Raw genomic sequence first — 23,054 nt, 5'->3', positions numbered from 1 at the left:
TGTTGAAAAGAATATTAAACTCTTCTCCTTTATTTAGTTAATATGATGAATTGAATTCATTGATTAAAAAATGTTAAACCAGCCTTGCTTCCTGAAATAAAATCAACTTGGTTCTGATGTTTTCACTGGATTTAGTTTGCAGATGTGTGTGTGTATGGAGGTATATGTAATGTAAAAGTTCACATTGTTACTTTTGAAGGTGTTTGAACTGCTTATTTACTTTTCTTGTCCTCTTAGGTTCTAATATTCAGGGTCATGAGTCACTCTGTGACTTGAGATTTGATCCTTCATTTTTCCCTCTGGAAGAATTTAGTATAATTTCTCCTTCAGTGATTAAGGGAATTCACCAGTGAAACCCATTTAACCCTGGATTCTCTTTTATGGAATTTCTTCAGTAAATATTTCTTCAGTATTTAAAATTTTTTAATTTCTTTAGTAAATACTCAGATTTTTCCATTTCCTTTTATGCCAAAGAAAGAAAGAAAGATAGCACTAAGTCGTGTCCAACTGTTGAGATCCCACAAACTGCAGCCCGCCAGACTCCTCTGTCCATGGGAATCTCCAGGCAAGAATACTGGAGTGGGTTGCCATTTCCTTCTCCAGGGGATCTTCCCAACCCAGGAACTGAACCCAGATCTCCCGCATTGCAGACAGGTGCTTTACTGACTAAGCTACTCACGAAGCCCCAAGATTTTATGCCAAGATTTGGTTAAATTGTGTTTTTCAAGGAATTTGTGCATTTCATAAAAATTTTCAAATTCATATTTTATTTATAACATCCTTTTATCTTTCTGATGTCTAGAGGCTCTAGAATCTTAGTGATGTTCTTTTGTTCTTGGTATTGATAATTTTTGCCTTCTTTCTTCTCTTTGCTTCATCAGTCTTGCTAAGAGGTATATATGCATTTCTTGGTAAACATTCTAAACACTTGCTTTCTTAGGTAATATACTGTAAGAGTCAAACTTAGAAACTTTACCTCGAGACTGATGTGTATGCTTTTTATTGAAACATTTAGTATTTGAACAAGCCTCTGTAAAATCTCTTTATGGCACTAGGTGGCACACTGTGACTTTGGATGGAAATACGTATATTTTGTTTAAATCTCTTGGAAGGAAAGGACCTATATGAAAATACTGTTTGAAATAGACATCTGGAATATTATGGAGTATCTCGGACTCATTTATTGCATTTCAAACCCTAATGCTTAAATTAAAAAGTTTAAAATTACATTAAGTTACACTGAGATTTTTTTTTTATAAGAATCAGTTCAGTTCAGTTCATTTCAGTCCAGTCGCTCAGTCGTGTCTGACTGTTTGTGACCCCATGAATCGCAGCACGCCAGGCCTCCCTGTCCATCACCAACTCCCGGAGTTCACTCAGACTCACGTCCATCGAGTCAGTGATGCCATCCAGCCATCTCATCCTCTGTCGTCCCCTTCTCCTCCTGCTCCCAATCCCTCCCAGCATCAGAGTCTTTTCCAATGAGTCAACTCTTCGCATGAGGTGGCCAAAGTACTGGAGTTTCAGCTTCAGCATCAGTCCTTCCAAAGAACACCCAGGACTGATCTGATCTCCTTTAGAATGGACTGGTTGGATCTCCTTGCAGTCCAAGGGACTCTCAAGAATCTTCTCCAAAACCACAGTTAAAAATAGAATTACTAAAATTGATCAAAATATATGAGTTTTTACTGAAAACAGTTCACTCAGCTTATGTTGCAGAAGGCAGCTGTCCTTTAAGCTGAAAAATGGTTTTCAATCATGTGTTGTAGTAAGATGAGTTTTATAATGTTTTTCTATATAAAGTATTGGAATTAAGAATGATGACAGTCCTGAACTGGTGGTTTTTCTTTGAATGTGTGTATGTGTACTAAGTATAAAAAAACTAACCTCATAATTTGTAGTAGAACTGAAATGTTTATAGAATAAGAAAATACTAGATTTCAAGTTTTCTGGTACTACAACATTGCTATCTTGTGGTCATTTTAGTTCTGAGAAACTCACTGTTTTATGAAGACTCTTGAGTTATAAAGAACATGATAGTGAATTTTATGATCTGATATATATCTATGCGTATTTCCCTATACAGTTTTCTTTGATTGCATAAGAGAATTATCTGAAAAAGAGATGAAAAGTAGGTGACCTACTGACATAGAGTCATCTGGCCTGAAAAGAATACTGATACTTCTTGGTTAAAACAATGCTTAGATAATCTAAATGATAAATGCCAACCTAAGTTATATAAAGCTAATAATCATTGGGAGATGTCTTTAAGCAAAAGGAAGTGATTTTATGATATTACATTGATTGGAAAATATGGGAATAGAAAAGCGATGATTCAAGTGTTTTGCACAGAATGGAGCTGGAACATTGTTCACAAACTAATGAGTTTCAGTGAAAGCTTATGAGTCATATAAGTAGATGTCATATGTATATCCAGGGTAAGGTCAGAGTAGTGAAGAAATGTAGATACAGGTGTTTATTTTAAAAATATCAAAAGTTATTCTTGAGAGGAAAATTTGGGTTAACTTTATAGTACAGTATTAGAGTGGAAGAGAGCAGTCTTTGTTTTCCTAATAGTTTGAGAAAACTATTGAAACTAGTTGTTTCATTTATGTATTCTGAAATTCAATTCCTGTTACTCACAGATTTGTCATTGATTATTCCCTTTTTCCCTATATATGCAGTTTTACTTTCTGTGGATCATCCCCATCAGCATAAAAATATGCTGGCACTCATTTAAAAAACCTTCTCTGTTCATTTCTGCTTTCTTCTTTCTTGGTTCACCTTTATTACAATACTCAAAGTTTTTTTTTTAAATACTTACTGTCTCCATGTTCTTATTCAACATTCTCTTGAACTCTCAAGTCAAGATTTTGACCCTACTATTCTACCGAATAGATAGTAATAAGTGACTGATTTATTTATTATAGATTATTTATTTTTTCACTGTCTGGACAATGCAGAGCTGCCCATCTTATTGTGCTGTTGCTTCTTTAAAGGTGAACTTCCCCCTCCTCTTCTGTATGCTTTAAAATTTTTCCCTTTGTTTCAGGTTATCAGTTTTTCTGTGGTCAGTCTCAGCATGGTTTTCTTTGTATTTGTATTTGTCTTGCTTGGAGTTTGTAGAACTCCTGAAATAATTGAGCTTATATCTCTTGTCAGCTTTATACTGTCAAAAGCATTAGTGGAACAGTTGGTGAAATTTAAATAATTATTGTAATTTAGATAATTTGGATCAGTGATAATTTTCTGATTTGATAGTCATAGTATAGTTATATGGGGGAGTATCTTTTAGATATATGAAATACACATTGAAGTACTTAAGGGCAAAAGGTATCATGGTTACAGCTTATTCTCAAATGTAGATTGTTTATTATAGAAGTTGCTTGTGAGCCCCTGCCCTAGCATATAGTGACTTTTCTTCTCTCAAAGGCATTTCTGTCGTTCGGTTGCTCAATTGTGTCTGACTCTCTGCAACCCAATGGACTGAAGCACACCAGGCTTCCCTGTCCTTCACCATCTCCTAGAGCTTGCTCAAACTCATGTCCATTGAGTCGGTGATGCCATCCAGCCATCTCATCCTCTGTCGTCCCCTTCTCCTCTTGCCTTTGATCTTTCCCAGTCTCAGGGTCTTTTCCAACAAGTTGGCTCTTAGCATCAGGTGACCAAAATATTAGAATTCAGCTTCAGCATCACACCTTCCAATGAATATTCAGGGTTGATTTCCTTTAGGATTGACTGGTTTGATCTCCCTGCAGTCCAAGGGACTCTCAAGAGTCTTTTCCAACATCACAATTCAGAAGCATCAATTCTTTGATGCTCAGCCTTCTTTTGGGTCCAAATCTTTACATCCATACATAACTACTGGAAAAGCAGTAGCTTTGACTATATGGACTTTTGTTGGCAAAGTAATGTCTCTGATTTTTAACATGCTGTCTAGGTTTTCATAGCTTGTCTTCCAAGGAGCAAGCATCTTTTAATTTCCTGGCTTCAGTCACTGTCCCCAGTGATTTTGGAGCCCAAGAAAATAAAGTCTGTCACTGTTTCCCTTGTTTCCCCATCTAGATGCCATGAAGTGATGGGACCAGATACCATGATCTTAGTTTTTTGAATGTTGAGTTTTAAGCCAGCTTTTTCAGTGTCCTCTTTCACCTTCATCAAGAGGAGCTTTTGTTCCTCTTGGTTTCTGCCATAATGGTGGTGTTATCTGCATATCTGAGGTCATTGATATTTCTCCTGGCAGCCTTAATTCCAGCTTCTGCTTCATCCAGCCTGGTATTTTGCATGTTGTACTCTGCATGTAAGTTAAATAAGCAGGGTGACAGTATAAACCTTGACATACTCCTTTCCCAATTTTCAAAGTCATACTTCTCATTAATAAGTTCCTTTGTTTGAGAACCATTTGTTGCATTTCTTTCACATATTTCCCAAATAAGCAAGCAATTAAAATCAACCAGTAGATGAGGAGAACCCAAAACATAAAGAGTAATGTAAGTATGTAACGTAACCACACTGAAAGGGTGAAGATGAGAAGAACCAATTTAAGTAATTAAGGAAAATAACAATTAAATGAAGGAAACAACTAATTTAAGTAATTAAGGAAAACACAAAATCCAGTACTTTGGATCCTGTAAGGCTAAAGATAAACCTGCATAGAAATATAATCTTGCTAATAAATGAGTTTCTCACAGAGATATGGGTTAGCAGTTATGAAACTTTTTTTATTATTATTTATTGACTGCACAGCGAAGCTCGTGGCATCTTAGTTCCCTGACCAGGGATTAAACCCAGGCTTTTGACAGTGAAGGGTATTCCCTGGTATCTCAATTGGTAAAAAAAAATCGGCCTGCAGTGCAGGAGACCTGGGTTCAATCCCTGGGTCGGGAATATCCTCTAGAGAAGTAAACGGCTACCCACTCCAGTGTTCTGGCCTGGAAAATCCCATGGACAGAGCAGCATGACAGGCTACAGTCCATGAGGTTGCAAGAGTTAGACACAACTTAGTGACTAAAACCACCCACCTCAGCAGTGAAAGCACAGAGTCCTTACCACTGGACTGGACTGCCAGGGAATCCCCCCGCTTCTGCCTTTTTCTGAAACTACATATATATATATATATATATATATATATATATATATATATTAGAATTGAACAGATAAGTAAATATATTTTAGATGATAAGAGCTGGTTTCTTACTAATGGAGAAATAAATTACAAATAAGGAAGGGGGAAGGCTAAAATGAACTTGTGGTGTAGGATTGAAGTGAGAGGTTCAATATCTTTGAGTTTCAACGTCTCTATACAGATAAATACAGAAATACAGATGTGTATATTGTGGATTAATGTGCGTATATATAGTTCCTGTTATCTGTCCTGAGTCTGTGGGTTGAATAGGTGGTTTTTCTGCCTGGGGGTGCCTGGGGTGCTGGGATGCCGCCGTCATCTGGGGGCTTGACTGGGCTGGAATGTCCAGGATGGCTCAGTGGATGTTGCCTGTCAGCTGGGTGTTCAGCTGGGGCTGTCAGCCAGAGTGCCGCCCTTATGTGGCATCTCTTCTGGTAACTTTGGCTTCTCATAGCTTGATGACTGGATTTCTAGAGTGAATATCCCAAGAGGGAGCATTCCAAGAGACCCAGGTAGAGACTGTGAAGCTTCTTATGACCTATTTTCAGAAATTAGCTGTGTCACTTCTACCTCATTTTATAGGTCAAAAAAGCGGGTCACAGAGCCAGGTTATAGGGGAGGGGATTATACAAAGATAGGAACATCAGGAGGAGTAGTTTATTGAGGGGAAGTGGGGCATCTCTGGAGACTAGATACCATACTGATTAATCCATATGTTATCTTTTGCTCTTATGGGTTTGGTTCTCTAATTTGGACTGTTAATTCTTTGAAGACAAGTATAACAGACTGGTTCCAAATAGGAAAAGGGGTACGTCAAGGCTGTATATTGTCACCCTGTTTATTTAACCTATATGCAGAGTGCATCATGAGAAATGCTGGACTGGAAGAAACACAAGCTGGGATCAAGATTGCCGGGAGAAATACCAATAACCTCAGATATGCAGATGATACTACCCTTATGGCAGAAAGTAAAGAGGAACTAAAATGCCTCTTGATGAAAGTGAAAGTGGAGAGTGAAAAAGTTGGCTTAAAGCTCAACATTCAGAAAACGAAGATCATGGCATCTGGTCCCATCACTTCATGGGAAATAGATGGGGAAACAGTGGAAACAGCGTCAGACTTTATTTTTCTGGGCTTCAAAATCACTGCAGATGGTGACTGTAGCCATGAAATTAAAAGACACTTACTCCTTGGAAGGAAAGTTATGACCAACCTAGATAGCATATTCAAAAGCAGAGACATTACTTTGCCAACAAAGGTTCGTCTAGTCAAGGCTATGGTTTTTCCTGTGGTCATGTATGGATGTGAGAGTTGGACTGTGAAGAAGGCTGAGCGCCGAAGAATTGATGCTTTTAAACTGTGGTGTTGGAGAAGACTCTTGAGAGTCCCTTGGACTGCAAGGAGGTCCAACCAGTCCATTCTAAAGGAGATCAGCCCTGGGATTTCTTTAGAAGGAATGATGCTAAAGCTGAAACTCCAGTACTTTGGCCACCTCATGCGAAGAGTTGACTCATTGGAAAAGACTGATTCTGGGAGGGATTGGGGGCAGGAGGAGAAGGGGACGACAGAGGATGAGATGGCTGGATGGCATCACTGACTCGATGGACGTGAGTCTGAGTGAACTCCGGGAGTTGGTATGGACAGGGAGGCCTGGTGTGCTGCGATTCATGGGGTCGCAAAGAGTCGGACACGACTGAGCGACTGATCTGATCTGATCTGATCTGATACTACCATATGGGCTTCCCTGGTAGCTCCCCTGGTAAAGAATCCACCTGCAGTGTAGGAGACCCCGGTTTGATTCCTGGGTTGGCACGATCCCCTGGAGAAGGAAAGAGCAACCCACTCCAGTATTCTTGTCTGGAGAATCCCTATGAACAGAGAAGCCTGGCAGGCTACAGTCCATGGGGTTGCAAAGAGTAGGACATGACAGAGAGACTAAGCACAGCACAGCATCAATTCAGTTCAGTTCAGTTGCTCAGTCGTGTCCGACTCTTTGCGACCCGTGGACTGCTGCACGCCAGGCCTCCCTGTCCATCACCAACTCCCAGAGTTTACTCAAACTCATGTCCATTGTGTCAGTGATGCCATCCAGCCATCTCGCCCTCTGTCATCATACTACCATATGTTTTTGTACTCTTCTCAGTGTCTTATACAGTGCTTTGCACGTAGTAATTGTCCAGTAAATGTGTTGTTGCCTAAGGATTCCAAGGATGCTAAGAGTTTATATTGGCAAGAACCAGAAGAGAGGATGAACACACCATTAATGTTGGACTAGGATTTTGGGCTGGACCCAGTAGGGAACTCTCTTCAGAAGGCAGTAGATTGCCCACATGGAGTTAGGGTTGGGCAAGGTGGCTGCATCCTTATGCTCATAGGCATGCTCTAGAGCTCTTTTATTTTCATAGATTCTTGGCTTAGAAAAGTGGACTATTTTGGTATAGTGTTCATTTGTGGGAAGGTAATTTGATTTTGGGACTTGCTAATAGGACTGGGCTTCCATTTGCCCAGGGTCTTGGTGCAGCTGAACCTGTAGGCTAGTGTTGCTTTCAGCTGTTTAGGACTAGAGAAAGCAAGAACACACACACACACACACACAACATTGTGTGCAGGAGGGCAGAGTTTTAAATTTTGCAACTAAATTTGTAAGTTTATAAGAATTATTGTTTAGATTCTCAATAACTTAGAGATAAAATTATGCAGTGGAAATTTACAACTGAGTGAAGATTTAGTTTAGCATTATCCATAGGGAAAAAAAAGACATCTTGAAAAAACATTTTATGTTGTAGAGAGCTTTCAAAGGAAATATGTAGCATGTTTGTAAAAACTATGTCTTAACCTGTTGATACATAATGAGGAGTGGTGCTGAAATGGATACACAGCAGTGTTTATGCTCCTTAGGACACTTTTTTAAATCTTAGGTTGAATTTATTCTTAAAATGATTTATTTTTAAAGTTGTAAAATTCAGTCTTGTAAGATTTTAGAACTGAAAAAGATGTGTGCCTTACTCTTACTTCTGTTTAAGCACCTTTCTGATCCCAAATTAGTTTTAACTGTTTTCTTTCTGAGAAAAGAAGAGTAATGATGAATTTGTTTGCCAACTATATTTTGTATGTTGACCAACAGACTAATGCATGTTCTCTTATCTGTGCACAGGCTTCATTCCAGCGCTCCAACAGTCATGACAAAGTAAGGAGAATAGTTGCAGAGGAGGGTCGCACAGCAAGAAACCTAATAGCTTGGAGTGTTCCACTGGAAAGCAAAGATGATGATGGTATGTACTTTAAAAAGTTTCATTTTTGTTGTGAATTAGAAGATATATTTAGTCTTTAACAGTAGGCAGACTGAAAACTGTTTACAGTTAGAAGTCGTGGGCAATTAGTATGTATGAAATCAGAAATAATTTTTAACTGCTTTTTAAATCTTACCTAATATGCAAATGTAAATGACATAGTTTCAGATTCATACAGGGACGAAATTGGGTGTGTGGTTATGACTGGCAGATGGGTTTTCTTTAAAAATATTCATTTATTTATTTGACTGTGCCAGGTCTTAGGTATGGCACACAGGATCTTAATTGCATCACGAGAGGTGTTGCAGCGCTAAGCTCCAGAGCATGTGGACTCAGAAATTGTGGCACGTGGGCTTGGTTGCTCTGCAGCATATGGGATCTTGTAAGGCTTCTCAGACTAGGGATGGAACCTGCATCCTCTGCATTGCAAGGTGGATTCTTCACCACTGCACCACCAGCAAAGTCCAGCAGATTAGTTTTTTTAAAAGTTATAGGAGATTTAGATTTTTTTCTTTTATTAAATCCTTCTTATAATATAGGTTTAAAAAACTCTTTGTATTTACCGTGATTAGATACAATTTGATGTAATGGTTTAGAAAATAAAACGCATTTCTTTTACTTCTCATTATTATTTGAACTAGAAAAAGTGTCTTCTCTCTTCAGTCTTTGGAGTTCAATGTCTAGCAGTGTCAGCTTCGCCTAGATCCTGGAGATCTAGAGGATTGAATAGGGGATGCAGGAAACAGGATGTTGGAGTGTGCCAAAGTAGACCTCACTTTGAAATTTCCTGAAGGCTTGTAGGGTAGGTAGTACTGCAGCCTTGGATTTGTATGATTTTATTTTTCTTGGTTAGATTAGCTATGTATTTTAGGAGGGAAACTCCGGGAGATGGTGAAGGACAGAGAAACCTGGAGTGCTGTCTGTGGGGTTGCAAAGAGTCAGACACAACTGAGCGACTGAACAACAACAACAACTACAAAAATTACGTTGTGTTCTTTTCATTGCATCATAGGAGCACATGATGTTGGTTTATCTTGTTGCTAGTGATGTCAGCTTTAGTCACTTGGTTAAGGTTTTGCCCAAGTTTCTCTGGTGTTAAGTAACAAATTATTTCTTTTGTAGTTAGTAATTTGTGGTAAGATAGTTTTAGAATATGTAAATACCCTGTTTCTCTTGAGATAGTCTACCCACTGCTTTTAGCTTCCTTTGATAATTCTAAATTTAATAAGTTGCTGCTCTGGTGGTTACAAAGTGGTGATATGCTAGTCCCATTGTTCCTTTACTGTTTGCTGGTTAACATTCTAGTGTAAGGAAGAGCTTTCCTTATCCCTCTTTGTATTTAGAAAGCATTTTTATGTGTTTTAGAAAGCTTTTATAGACTCATGGTTTCTTAGTTAATGAATTATAATCCATCACTCTTGTTTTGAGGGTTAAATTTTTTCTAGATTTGTCTAGTTGAAGATCTGTTAAGCTGGCTCATTTCTACTTGCCATATTCTTACTCTCTGAGAATATCCTTACACAGTGGGATGTTTCAAGCTATACAGGAATTCACCTAAGTTTATATTCTTTATTTATTTCATGTTTGCATTTTTTACACTTTGCTGCTGCTGCTGCTGCTAAGTCGCTTCAGTCGTGTCTGACTCTGTGTGACCCCATAGACGGCAGCCCGCCAGGCTCCCCCATCCCTGGGATTCTCCAGGCAAGAACACTGGAGTGGGTTGCCGTTTCCTTCTCCAGTGCATCAAAGTGAAAAGTGAAAGTGAAGTCGCTCAGTCGTGTCCGACTCTTCGCGACTCCATGGACTGCAGCCCACCAGGCTCCTCTGTCCATGGGATTTTCCAGGCAAGAATACTGGAGTTTACTTAAATTTTAAAACTTAAATTTTCTTTAAAATCTTATTTTTAAATTTATTTTTATCTTTTTACATTTGTAACTTTGATCCATTTGCAGTTTATTCTTATATATATATGGATCTAATTTTATCTTTTTCAATATGGATAACAAGTTGTCCCAGGATCACTTACTATAAAGTCTGTCTTTGCTCTAGTTACTTGAGATGCCACCTTCATTGTGGATTGAATTTTCACGTGTACTTATATTTTTTTCTACTAGTTTATCTAATTCATGTGTGAGTGCCACATTATTTTAATTATATAGGCATTATGGTATTTTAAAATATCTGCTTGGACCAGTCCTTCCTTAGTAGCTTCTCATTGTCAGTCTTCCTAGATATTTTTAGAGAGTGGTTATTTTGAATCACAAAAACTATTAAATAGAAGGGAAGTTAAATTTTTCTTTTTAAATTTAGCTCTGTACTAGCTAAAATCTTCCTATGGAGATTACTATTGCTTCATTTCTTTGATTGAAAAATATGGCAATGTTATATTTAGTACAAAAGTAGCATGAAACCTAAAAATATGGTTGCTCTGTGTTATAATTTTATTAAGTTTTATTTTCTCAAAGTAATCTGAAGGTGATATTATTAAAATTGCTTCTACTCAAAAAAATAAAAGGAAAGAGAATATAATAATGAATCATATATCAGTATATCTGCTGCTACTGCTAAGTCACTTCAGTCGTGTCCAACTCTGTACGACCCCACAGACGGCAGCCCACCAGGCTCCCCCGTCCCTGGAATTCTCCAGGCAAGAACACTGGAGTGGGTTGCCATTTCCTTCTCCAGTGCATGAAAGTGAAAAGTGAAAGTGAAGTCGCTCAGTTATGTCCAACTCTTAGCAACCCCATGGATCGCAGCCTTCCAGGCTCTTCTCCAGGCAAGAACACTGGAGTGGGTTGCCATTTCCTTCTCAATGCATGAAAGTGAAAAGTGAAAGTGAAGTCGCTCAGTTATGTCCAACTCTTAGCAACCCCATGGATCGCAGCCTTCCAGGCTCCTCCGTCCATGGGATTTTCCAGGCAAGAGTACTGGAGTGGAGTGCCATTGCCTTCTCCAATCAGTATATCTATGTATATCCTAATACTGCATGTAAGTATATAAAATATTGCCCAGTACAGTCTTAAAGCTTCATATATGCTTACTGCAAAATAACGAAAATAAGAGCATAGAGAACTAGAACTTTCTGAATATCTATAATAATGACAAGGGAAGAATGTTAATATCATAATTTTTAAAAAAGGGTTATTTTATATTGTTAAAATGTTGCCACTTACAGCATAATCTTTATTTTTGCTTTTTAAAAAAATAGCTCATTCTTTTATGGCTATATGCAGATATTTCTGAGGCTAATAATTCAGTTTTTAAAAGTTTTCTTCTGTTCTTTGTTTTATTCCTGTTTCCTTTGGTACTTGTTTTAAGCTGATTATTCTAATGGATATTCTAAAAAGCCTTCTGGTACATTCTTCTCTATGATGAAAGGATAAATAAACAGCTGTGTAGGGGAGTAAAGAGTTCTTTGCCTCTTTAGAGGTAGAGGCAAAGAACCCTGGGAGAACAGTGAGACAGGTCCACTGATGTGCAGATAAAGTGTTAGTAGGTGTTATGGCTCACTTCATTCTTACTGTTTCAGCTGTCCTGGTTCAAAATTATTTTGCAGAAAGGAAAGTTATTCTGTTGTACATTACAGAATTTTACTCCTGTTTTGGAATAACTCTCAAGAATAGAATGATTATAAAACAGTAGTGTCTTTCTTAAAAAGAGCAAGTGAGAAAGCTCTAACTGCAGAAATACAAAAGAACCAAGAATCTCCCTTTTCAAAATGAAACTATATTTCATAAATCAGATAAATTAAAACAGAAAATACTGAGTTTTTATTTTCTACTTAATTTATTTTTAAATGAAACAAAGATGAATATTTTTAATGATAAAAGGTACAATCCACAAAGAAGATAGATGTCATAAACCAGCAGAAACAAGATACATAAAGCAAATATCAAAAGAAATATAAGGGAAAAGATAAATATATATATAATCATAGTGAGATATATTAACATTTCTCTGAGAATATTTTATCAAATACAAAAAAATAAGAATAGGAGCATCTTAAATGATCTCATTAATACTTTATAATAGATTTCTATTTGTATTAATTTATATTAATCTTATATCCTCTACAAATATCTTTAAAATTTAGTATCTCATTCATTGTAGTTAGATGTCCATAGAACATTTAGAAAAACTGACCAAAAGGTAAATATTACTAAATTTCAAAAAGTAGAATTCTTTTTTTGTGTGTGATTCAGTTATACACATATATTATTTCTGAAATTATTTTCCATTATAAGTTACAAGATACAGAATATAGTTCCCCTTGAAAGTGAAAGTCACTGAGTCATGTCCAACTCTTCGCAACCCCATGGACTGTAGTCCACCAGGCTCCTCTGTCCATGGAATTCTCCAGGCAAGAATACTGGAGTGGGTTGCCATTTCTTTCTCCAGGGTAACTTCCCGACCCAGGGATCAAAACCGGGTCTCCTGCGTTACAGGCAGATTCTTTACTGTCTGAGCCACCAGGGAAGCCCTGTGCTATAGAGTAAACCTTTATTGCTTGTTGCATATCTAATTTTTAAATTAGAAATCTAGCATTCTATTTATACTAAGTCAAACAAGTGATGAAGGTGAAAAAGGAGAGTGAAAAAGCTGGCTTAAAACTCAACATTCAAAAAACTAAGTTAATGGCATCTGGTCCCCTCACTTCATGGCGAATAGATCAAGAAACATTGGAAACAATGACATACTTTATTTTCTTGGGCTCCGCAGATCACTGTGGATGGTGACTGCAGCCATGAAATTAAAAGACGCTTCCTCTTTGAAAGAAAGTCTATGACAAACCTAGACAGCATCTTAAAAAGCAGAGACATCATTTTGCCAGCAAAGGTCCATCTAGTCAAGGCTGTGGTTTTCCTAGTAGTCGTGTACATATGTGAGAGTTGGACCATAAAGAAGGCTGAGGGCTGAAGAATTGATGTTTTTGAACTGTGATGTTGGAGAAGACTCTTGAGAATCCCTTGAACTGCAAGGAGATCATACTAGTCAACCCTAAAGGAAGTCAGTCCTGAATATTCATTGGAAGGACTGATGCTGAAGCTGAAGCTCTAATACTTTGGCCACCTGATGTGAAGACCTGATTTGTTAGAAAAGATCTTGATGCTGGGAAAGATTGAAGGCAGCAGGAGAAGAGGACAACAAGGATCAGATGGTTGGATGACATCACTGACTCAATGGACATGATTTAGCGCAAACTCCGGGAGATGTTGAAGGACAGGGAAGCCTGGCATGCTGCAGTCCATGGGGTCGCAGAGTCAGACACGACTGAGCAACTGAACAGCAAAAACAAGTGGAATCAAAATGTCACAAATTGGGGGAGGAGCTAAGATGGCGGAGGAGTAGGACGGGGAGAACACTTTCTCCCCCACAAATTCATCAAAAGAACATTTAAACGCCGAGTAGATTCCACAAAATGACTTCTGAATGCCGGCAGAGGACATCAGGCACCCAGAAAAGCAACCCAAGTCTTCGAAAGGAGGTAGGAAAAAATATAAAAGACAAAAAAAGGGACAAAAGAGGGAGGGACGGAGTTCCGTCCCGGGAAGGGAGTCTTAAAAAGAGAGAAGTTTCCAAACACCAGGAAACCTTCTCACTGCTGAATCTGTGCCGAGCCTTGGAAGCACAGAGGGCAACATAACAGGGAGGAAAAATAAATAAACAATTAAAGCCCGCACATTTCGAGCCCTACGGTAACTCCCCCAGCGGAGAAGCAGCGCAGATGCTTGTGTCCGCCATTAGCAAGCGGGGGCTGGGCAGGGAGGCGCGGTGCAGGCTGCATCACAAGAATCTGGCCTGAATACCCCTAGCGCTATCTGAGCGAAATAATTCGGGCTAGCAAACCAGACTGGGATATCTACCACGCGAAAAGCCAGCCCTAACCTATGACACTGCCAGGCCGTGCACGGAACAAAGGACTGAACAGAGATAGCCAGCAGCAGACCATCCCCCTCCGGTGATAGGCAGCCAGAGCCGGAAGGGGACAATCGCAGCCCCAGAGAGACATTATCTATAAAACTGTAAGCAGGCTCCTTTGCTAACTAAAACTTCGTGGGGGTCTGGACGGTCAACATCTGCCTGAGAAGGTGTGCCAGTGCACACCTAGATAACCGAGCAGTGGGGAGGCGATAAGTCAGCAATCGCGCGCGCCAAACACTTCATCACCTGAGCTAGTCGGATCTGGGAAGAGCACAAAACGCAGGCCCAACCGAGAGTCTGTGCCTCTGAGGACTACCCGAGTGCCTGAACCTGAGCGGCTTGGACCTGGGAAGTACAGGCAGCCCAGGGCCGGCCACGGATGGTTCCCGGCGGAGCAACCTAGAGCCTGAGCAGCGTGGGCAGAGAGGCTACACGCGCCGGGAGGCGGGGAGGGGGGTGGGGGGGCGGGGACGGGGGCGCAGACCCAGTGTGGTTGAGGCACTGCGAGCACACGCCAGTGTTATTTGTTTGCAGCATCACTCCCTACCGCCCCTCAGCGCGACTGAACAAGTAAGCCTAAAAAAAAAAAAAAAAAAAAGTGTCCTCCACCGTCCCCTTTGTGTCAGGGCGGAAACCAGACCCTGAAGAGACCAGCAAACAGAAGAAGCTATAACAGAGGGAACAGCCTTGGAAGCTACAGGCAATAGATTAAAACCCTGTGGTTACTACCAACTACAAAGGAAGGGGCCTATAGATCTTGAGAAATATAAGTCGGACCAAGGAACTAGCCAAAAATGAACTGAACCCACAATACTCAGAACAAAACCAGAGAAAGTCCTAGATATAGTTTTACTATTTGTACGATCATTCTTTCTTTTTTTTTTAATTATTATTTTTAGTTAAAATTTTAAGTCTTCTATTATTCCTTTAATTTCCACTTTTATAACCGATTACTTTGCAAAAAAGAAAAAGACCCTATATTTTTTAAAGCAAACATCATATATATATATTTTTATAATATTTTTCCCTTCTCTTCTTTAACAGTGTATTTTTGTAATTCCAAACTCTACTCTAGATTTTTAATTTTAGCTTTTTGGTATTTGTTATCAATTTTGTACCTATAGTTTTTTTTTTTATATAATTTCTGTGACCCTTTTTTCTTTTTCTCTGTTTCTTTCTCTTCTTCTTTTAAATAACATTGTATATCTGAAATTCCAAACTCTACTCTAGATTTTTAATTTATGCTTTTTGGTATTTGTTATCAATTTTGTACCTGTATTTTCTTTTTTATAATTTATGCAACTTTGTTTGTTCTTGTTTTTTTTTCTCTCTTTCTTTTTCTTCTTCTTTTTTTAACATTGTATTTTTTAAATTCCAAACTCTACTCTAGATTTTTAACTTTTGCTTTTTGGTATTAGTTATCAATTTTTGTACCTATATTTTCTTTATACTTTTCGCGACCTTGTTTGTTTTTGTTTGTTCGTTTTTTCTCTCTTTTCCTTCTTCTTTTCTTTAACATCATATTTTTGAAATTCCAAACTATACTCTAGATTTTTAATTTTTGCATTTATGTATTTGTTACTAATTTTGTACCTTTAAGAACCCAATATTCAGTACCCAATATTCACTAGGGAGCGAGATTACTGGCTTAACTGCTCTCTCTCCCTTTGGACTCTTTTTCTCCACCAGGTCACCTGTGTCTCCTCCCTAACCCCTCTTTACTCTACCCAACTCTGTGAATTTCTGTGTGTTCCAGATGGTGGAGAATACTTAGGGAACTGATTACTGGCTGGATCCGTCTCCCTCCTTTTCATTCCCCCCATTTATCCTCCTGACCACCTCTGCCACCTTCCTCCTTCTTCTCTTCTCTGTATAACTCTGTGAACAACTCTGAACGGTCCAGTTGTGGAGTGCACATAAGGAAGAGATTACTGAATAGCCCACTCTCTCCTCTATTGATTCCACCTCATCTCATTCGGGTCACCTCTAACTCCCTCCTCACTCTTCTCTTCTCCATATAACGCTGTAAACCTCTCTGAGTGAAACAAGTTTCAGGGCAAGACATACCAAGCAAATTCTCCAGCAGCAAGGAACACAGCCCTGAGCTCCAAGATACAGGCAGCCCAAAGTCACCCCAAAACCATAGACATCCCATAACTCTTTACTGGACATTTCATTGCACTCCAGAGAGAAGAAATATAGCTCCACCCATCAGAACACCGACACAAGCTTCCCTAACCAAGAAACCTTGACAAGCCACCTATACAAACCCACACAGAGCGAGGAAATGCCACAATAAAGAGAACTCCACAAACTGCCAGAATACAGAAAGGACACCCCAAACTCAGCAATTTAAACAAGATGAAGAGACAGAGGAATACCCAGCAGATAAAGGAACAGGATAAATGCCCACCAAACCAAACAAAAGAGGAAGAGATAGGGAATCTACCTGATAAAGAATTCCAAATAATGATAGTGAAATTGATCCAAAATCTTGAAATCAAAATGGAGTCACAGATAAATAGCTTGGAGACAAAGATTGAGAAGATGCAAGAAAGGTTTAACAAGGACCTAGAAGAAATAAAAGAGAGTCAATATATAATGAATAATGCAATAAATGAAATTAAAAACACTCTGGAGGCAACAAATAGTAGAATAACAGAGGCAGAAGATAGGATTAGTGAATTAGAAGATAGAATGGTAGAAATAAATGAATCAGAGAGGATAAAAGAAAAATGAATTAAAAGAAATGAGGACAATCTCAGAGACCTCCAGGACAATATTAAATGCTACAACATTCGAATCGTAGGGGTCTCAGAAGAAGAAGACAAAAAGAAAGACCATGAGAAAATACTTGAAGAGAGAATAGTTGAAAACTTCCCTAAAATGGGGAAGGAAATAATCATCCAAGTCCAAGAAACCCAGAGAGTCCCAAACAGGATAAACCCAAGGCGAAACACCCCAAGACACATATTAATCAAATTAACAAAGATCAAACACAAAGAACAAATATTAAAAGCAGCAAGGGAAAAACAACAAATAACACACAAGGGAATTCCCATAAGGCTAACAGCTGATCTTTCAATAGAAACTCTTCAAGCCAGGAGGGAATGGCAAGACATACTTAAAGTGATGAAAGAAAATAACATACAGCCCAGATTATTGTACCCAACAAGGATCTCATTCAAATATGAGGGAGAAATCAAAAGCTTTTCAGACAAGCAAAAGCTGAGAGAATTCAGCACCACCAAACCAGCTGTCCAACGAATACTAAAGGATATTCTCTAGACAGGAAACACAAAAACGGTGTATAAACTCGAACCCAAAACAATAAAGTAAATGGCAACGGGATCATACTTATCAGTAATTACCTTAAATGTAAATGGGTTGAATGCCCCAACCAAAAGACAAAGACTGGCTGAATGGATAAAAAAACAAGACCCCTACATATGTTGTCTACAAGAGACCCACCTCAAAACAGGGGACACATACAGACTGAAAGTGAAGGGCTGGAAAAAGATTTTCCATGCAAATAGGGACCAAAAGAAAGCAGGAGTAGCAATACTTACATCAGATAAAATAGACTTTAAAACAAAGGCTGTGAAAAGAGACAAAGATGGTCACTACATAATGATCAAAGGATCAATCCAAGAAGAAGATATAACAATTATATATGCACCCAACATGGGAGCGCCGCAATATGTAAGACAAATGCTAACAAGTATGAAAGGAGAAATTAACAATAACACAATAATAGTGGGAGACTTTAATACCCCACTCACACCTATGGATAGATCAACTAAACAGAAAATTAACAAGGAAACACAAACGTTAAACGATACAATAGACCAGTTAGACCTAATTGATGTCTATAGGACATTTCATCCCAAAGCGCACATGGAACCTTCTCCAGGATAGATCGCATCCTGGGCCATAAATCTAGCCTTGGTAAATTCAAAAAAATAGAAATCATTCCAAGCATCTTTTCTGACCACAGTGCAGTAAGATTAGATCTCAATTACAGGAGAAAAACTATTAAAAATTCCAACATATGGAGGCTGAACAACACGCTGCTGAATAACCAACAAATCACAGAAGAAATCAAAAAAGAAATCAAAATTTGCATAGAAACGAATGAAAATGAAAACACAACAACCCAAAACCTGTGGGACACTTTAAAAGCAGTCCTAAGGGGAAAGTTCATAGCAATACAGGCATACCTCAAGAAACAAGAAAAAAGTCAAATAACCTAACCCTACACCTAAAGCAACTAGAAAAGAAAGAAATGAAGAACCCCAGGGTTAGTAGAAGGAAAGAAATCTTAAAAAACAGGGCAGAAATAAATGCAAAAGAAACAAAAGAGACCATAGCAAAAATCAACAAAGCCAAAAGCTGGTTCTTTGAAAGGATAAATAAACTTGACAAACCATTAGCCAGACTCATCAAGAAACAAAGGGAGAAAAATCAAATCAATAAAATTAGTAATGAAAATGGAGAGATCACAACAGACAACACAGAAATACAAAGGATCATAAGAGACTACTATCAACAATTATATGCCAATAAAATGGACAACGTGGAAGAAATGGACAAATTCTTAGAAAAGTACAACTTTCCAAAACTGGACCAGGAAGAAATAGAAAATCTTAACAGACCCATCACAAGCACGGAAATTGAAACTGTAATCAAAAATCTTCCAGCAAACAAAAGCCCAGGTCCAGACGGCTTCACAGCTGAATTCTACCAAAAATTTAGAGAAGAGCTAACACCTATCCTGCTCAAACTCTTCCAGAAAATTGCAGAGGAAGGTAAACTTCCAAACTCATTCTATGAGGCCACCATCACCCTAATACCAAAACCTGACAAAGATCCCACAAAAAAAGAAAACTACAGGCCAATATCACTGATGAACATAGATGCAAAAATCCTTAACAAAATTCTAGCAATCAGAATCCAACAACACATTAAAAAGATCATACACCATGACCAAGTGGGCTTTATCCCAGGGATGCAAGGATTCTTCAATATCCGCAAATCAATCAATGTAATACACCACATTAACAAATTGAAAAATAAAAACCATATGATTATCTCAATAGATGCAGAGAAAGCCTTTGACAAAATTCAACATCCATTTATGATAAGAACTCTCCAGAAAGCAGGAATAGAAGGAACATACCTCAACATAATAAAAGCTATATATGACAAACCCACAGCAAACATTATCCTCAATGGTGAAAAATTGAAAGCATTTCCTCTAAAGTCAGGAACAAGACAAGGGTACCCACTTTCACCATTACTATTCAACATAGTTTTGGAAGTTTTGGCCACAGCAGTCAGAGCAGAAAAAGAAATAAAAGGAATCCATATTGGAAAAGAAGAAGTAAAACTCTCACTATTTGCAGAGGACATGATCCTCTACATAGAAAACCCTAAAGACTCCACCAGAAAATTACTAGAACTAATCAATGATTATAGTAAGGTTGCAGGATATAAAATCAACACACAGAAGTCCCTTGCATTCCTATACACTAATAATGAGAAAACAGAAAGAGAAATTAAGGAAACAATTCCATTCACCATTGCAATGGAAAGAATAAAATACTTAGGAATGTATCTACCTAAAGAAACTAAAGACCTATATATAGAAAACTATAAAACACTGGTGAAAGAAATCAAAGAGGACACTAATAGATGGAGAAATATACCATGTTCATGGATTGGAAGAATCAATATAGTGAAAATGAGTATACTACCCAAAGCAATTTATAGATTCAATGCAATCCCTATCAAGCTACCAACGGTATTCTTCACAGAGCTAGAACAAATAATTTCACAATTTGTATGGAAATACAAAAAACCTCGAATAGCCAAAGCGATCTTGAGAAAGAAGAATGGAACTGGAGGAATCAACCTACCTGACTTCAGGCTGTATTACAAAGCCACAGTTATCAAGACAGTATGGTACTGGCACAAAGACAGAAATATTGATCAATGGAACAAAATAGAAAGCCCAGAGATAAATCCACGCACATATGGACACCTTATCTTTGACAAAGGAGGCAAGAATATACAATGGATTAAAGACAATCTCTTTAACAAGTGGTGCTGGGAAAACTGGTCAACCACTTGTAAAAGAATGAAACTAGAACACTTTCTAACACCATACACAAAAATAAACTCAAAATGGATTAAAGATCTAAACGTAAGACGAGAAACTATAAAACTCCTAGAGGAGAACATAGGCAAACACTCTCTGACGTACATCACAGCAGGATCCTCTATGACCCACCTCCCAGAATATTGGAAATAAAAGCAAAAATAAACAAATGGGACCTAATTAAACTTAAAAGCTTCTGCACAACAAAGGGAACTATTAGCAAGGTGAAAAGGCAGCCTTCAGAATGGGAGAAAATAATAGCAAATGAAGCAAATGACAAACAACTAATCTCAAAAATATACAAGCAACTCCTACAGCTCAACTCCAGAAAAATAAATGAGCCAATCAAAAAATGGGCCAAAGAACTAAATAGACACTTCTCCAAAGAAGACATACAGATGGCTAACAAACACATGAAAAGATGCTCAGCACCACTCATTATCAGAGAAATGCAAATCAAAACCACTATGAGGTACCATTTCACGCCAGTCAGAATGGCTGCGATCCAAAAGTCTACAAGCAATAAATGCTGGAGAGGGTGTGGAGAAAAGGGAACTCTCTTACACTGTTGGTGGGAATGCAAACTATTACAGCCACTATGGAGAACAGTGTGGAGATTCCTTAAAAAACTGGAAATAGAACTGCCTTATGATCCAGCAATCCCACCGCTGGGCATACACACTGAAGAAACCAGAAGGGAAAGAGACACGTGCACCCCAATGTTCATCGCAGCACTGTTTATAATAGCCAGGACATGGAAGCAACCTAGATGCCCACCAGCAGATGAATGGATAAGAAAGCTGTGGTACATATACATAATGGAGTATTACTCAGCCATTAGAAAGAATTCATTTGAATCAGTTCTAATGAGATGGATGAAACTGGAACCTATTATACAGAGTGATCTAAGCCAGAAAGAAAAACACCAATACAGTATACTAATGCATATATATGGAATTTAGAAAGATGGTAACAATAACCCTGTGTACGAGACAGCAAAAGAGACACTGATGTATAGATCAGTCTTATGGACTCTGTGGGAGAGGGAGAGGGTGGGGAGATTTGGGAGAATGGCATTGAAACATGTATAATATCATGTATGAAACGAGTTGCCAGTCCAGGTTCGATGCATGATACTGGATCCTTGGGGCTGGTGCACTGGGACGACCCAGAGGGAAGGTATGGGGAGGGAGGAGGGAGGAGGGTTCAGGATGGGGAACACAGGTATACCTGTGGCAGATTCATTTTGATATTTGGCAAAACTAATACAATATTGTAAAGTTTAAAAATAAAATTAAAAAAAAAAACAAAAAAACACAAAATGTCACAAATTTTTTGTTAGGCCAAAATTCCTAAGTTTTATAAAATATATATTATGCATATTATTTATACAAGAGCTTTTCTACTACACTTGATAAAGGCTTCAGAAAGAACATAAAGAAAGAGGGAGAAATTTGAAAACGTAAACTAAATGAAATGGGAGCACTGAATATGAAATAGAAAAAGTGAAACAAACTAGATAAAAGTAAAGATCCTCATATAGTCCAGTTGTTTAGAAACACATCTGGAGCTCTAGTGAAGGAAAAAAATACCTGGGCATTTATATTTTTCAAAAAATTCCAAGATGATCTGATATGCATCTCGATTTTAAAAAGTGATTACAGGTTTTTCTATTAAATGGTCGTTTTGGTGATAAAGAATTCTATTATTTTTCCATTTACCAATCATTATAGTGAAGTCGCTCAGTCGTGTCCGACTCTTTGTGACCCCATGGACAGTAGCCAACCAGGTTCCTCTGTCCATGGGATTTTCTAGGCAAGAGTACTGGAGTGGGTTGCCATTTCCTTCTCCAGGGGATCTTCCCAACTCAGGGATCGCACCTGGGTCTCCTGCATTGTAGGCAGATGCTTTACCATCTGAGCCACCAGGGAAGTCCCATCATTATACAATGGCATTAAGTGAGTAATAATTACAGAATCACAATAATGAAAGATATTTATCAGTTTTCAAAATCAATAGCCAGACAAGAAAATAAAATATAATTACAATTGCAAGCCATAATGGGAACATGATTAACCTAACATTATAAAATAATTACATACAATTTGGGGGGTCAAGCATAGTGACCAGGAAGTACTGAGTTTTTAAGTGTTAAAAAATGTGTCCTTAATTTTATTGTTAAAATAAAATTTGAATTCAAAACGTATTTTCAAAAGAGTTGTATGTAAGTTGAAGGGTATCACTCATTTGGCTTTGTTTTTAAATTGTCAGACTATCTGATTTTTTCCTGTTCTAAGAAAGCCAGTCAATTAAAACAGTCTCTGGTACCTTGGAAATTTGTTTTTTATTATATCTGTAGTTCATGTTGGCCAGTTCGGTTTAGTCGCTTAGTCATGTCTTACTCTTTGCGACCCCATAGACTGCAGCACTCCAGGCCTCCCTGTCCATTGCCAGCTCCCGGAGTTTACTGAAACTTATGTCCACTGAGTCGGTGATGCCATCCAACCATCTCATCCTTTGTCGTCCCCTTCTCCTCCCGCCTTCAATCTTTCCCAGC

The 23,054-nt window shown here is 38.2% G+C and overlaps 1 protein-coding gene across 5 annotated transcripts in view; it reads left to right on the top strand.

Moving 5' to 3' along the window:
- SCAPER (S-phase cyclin A associated protein in the ER) overlaps window positions 1-23,054 on the top strand; it is a 423,555-nt gene that overhangs the window by 27,857 nt on the left and 372,644 nt on the right. For all 5 annotated transcript variants that reach the window (XM_061394725.1, XM_061394723.1, XM_061394726.1 and 2 more), the window contains exon 3: window positions 8,280-8,397. In XM_061394725.1, the coding sequence (XP_061250709.1) occupies window positions 8,280-8,397 (118 nt within the window). The remainder of the gene's footprint in view (window positions 1-8,279; window positions 8,398-23,054) is intronic.

Source organism: Bos javanicus, chromosome 21, assembly GCF_032452875.1.
Source record: "Bos javanicus breed banteng chromosome 21, ARS-OSU_banteng_1.0, whole genome shotgun sequence".
Taxonomy (NCBI): domain Eukaryota; kingdom Metazoa; phylum Chordata; class Mammalia; order Artiodactyla; family Bovidae; genus Bos; species Bos javanicus.
Note: the sequence above shows the minus strand (reverse complement) of the source record. Positions and strands in the feature narration are given on the sequence as shown.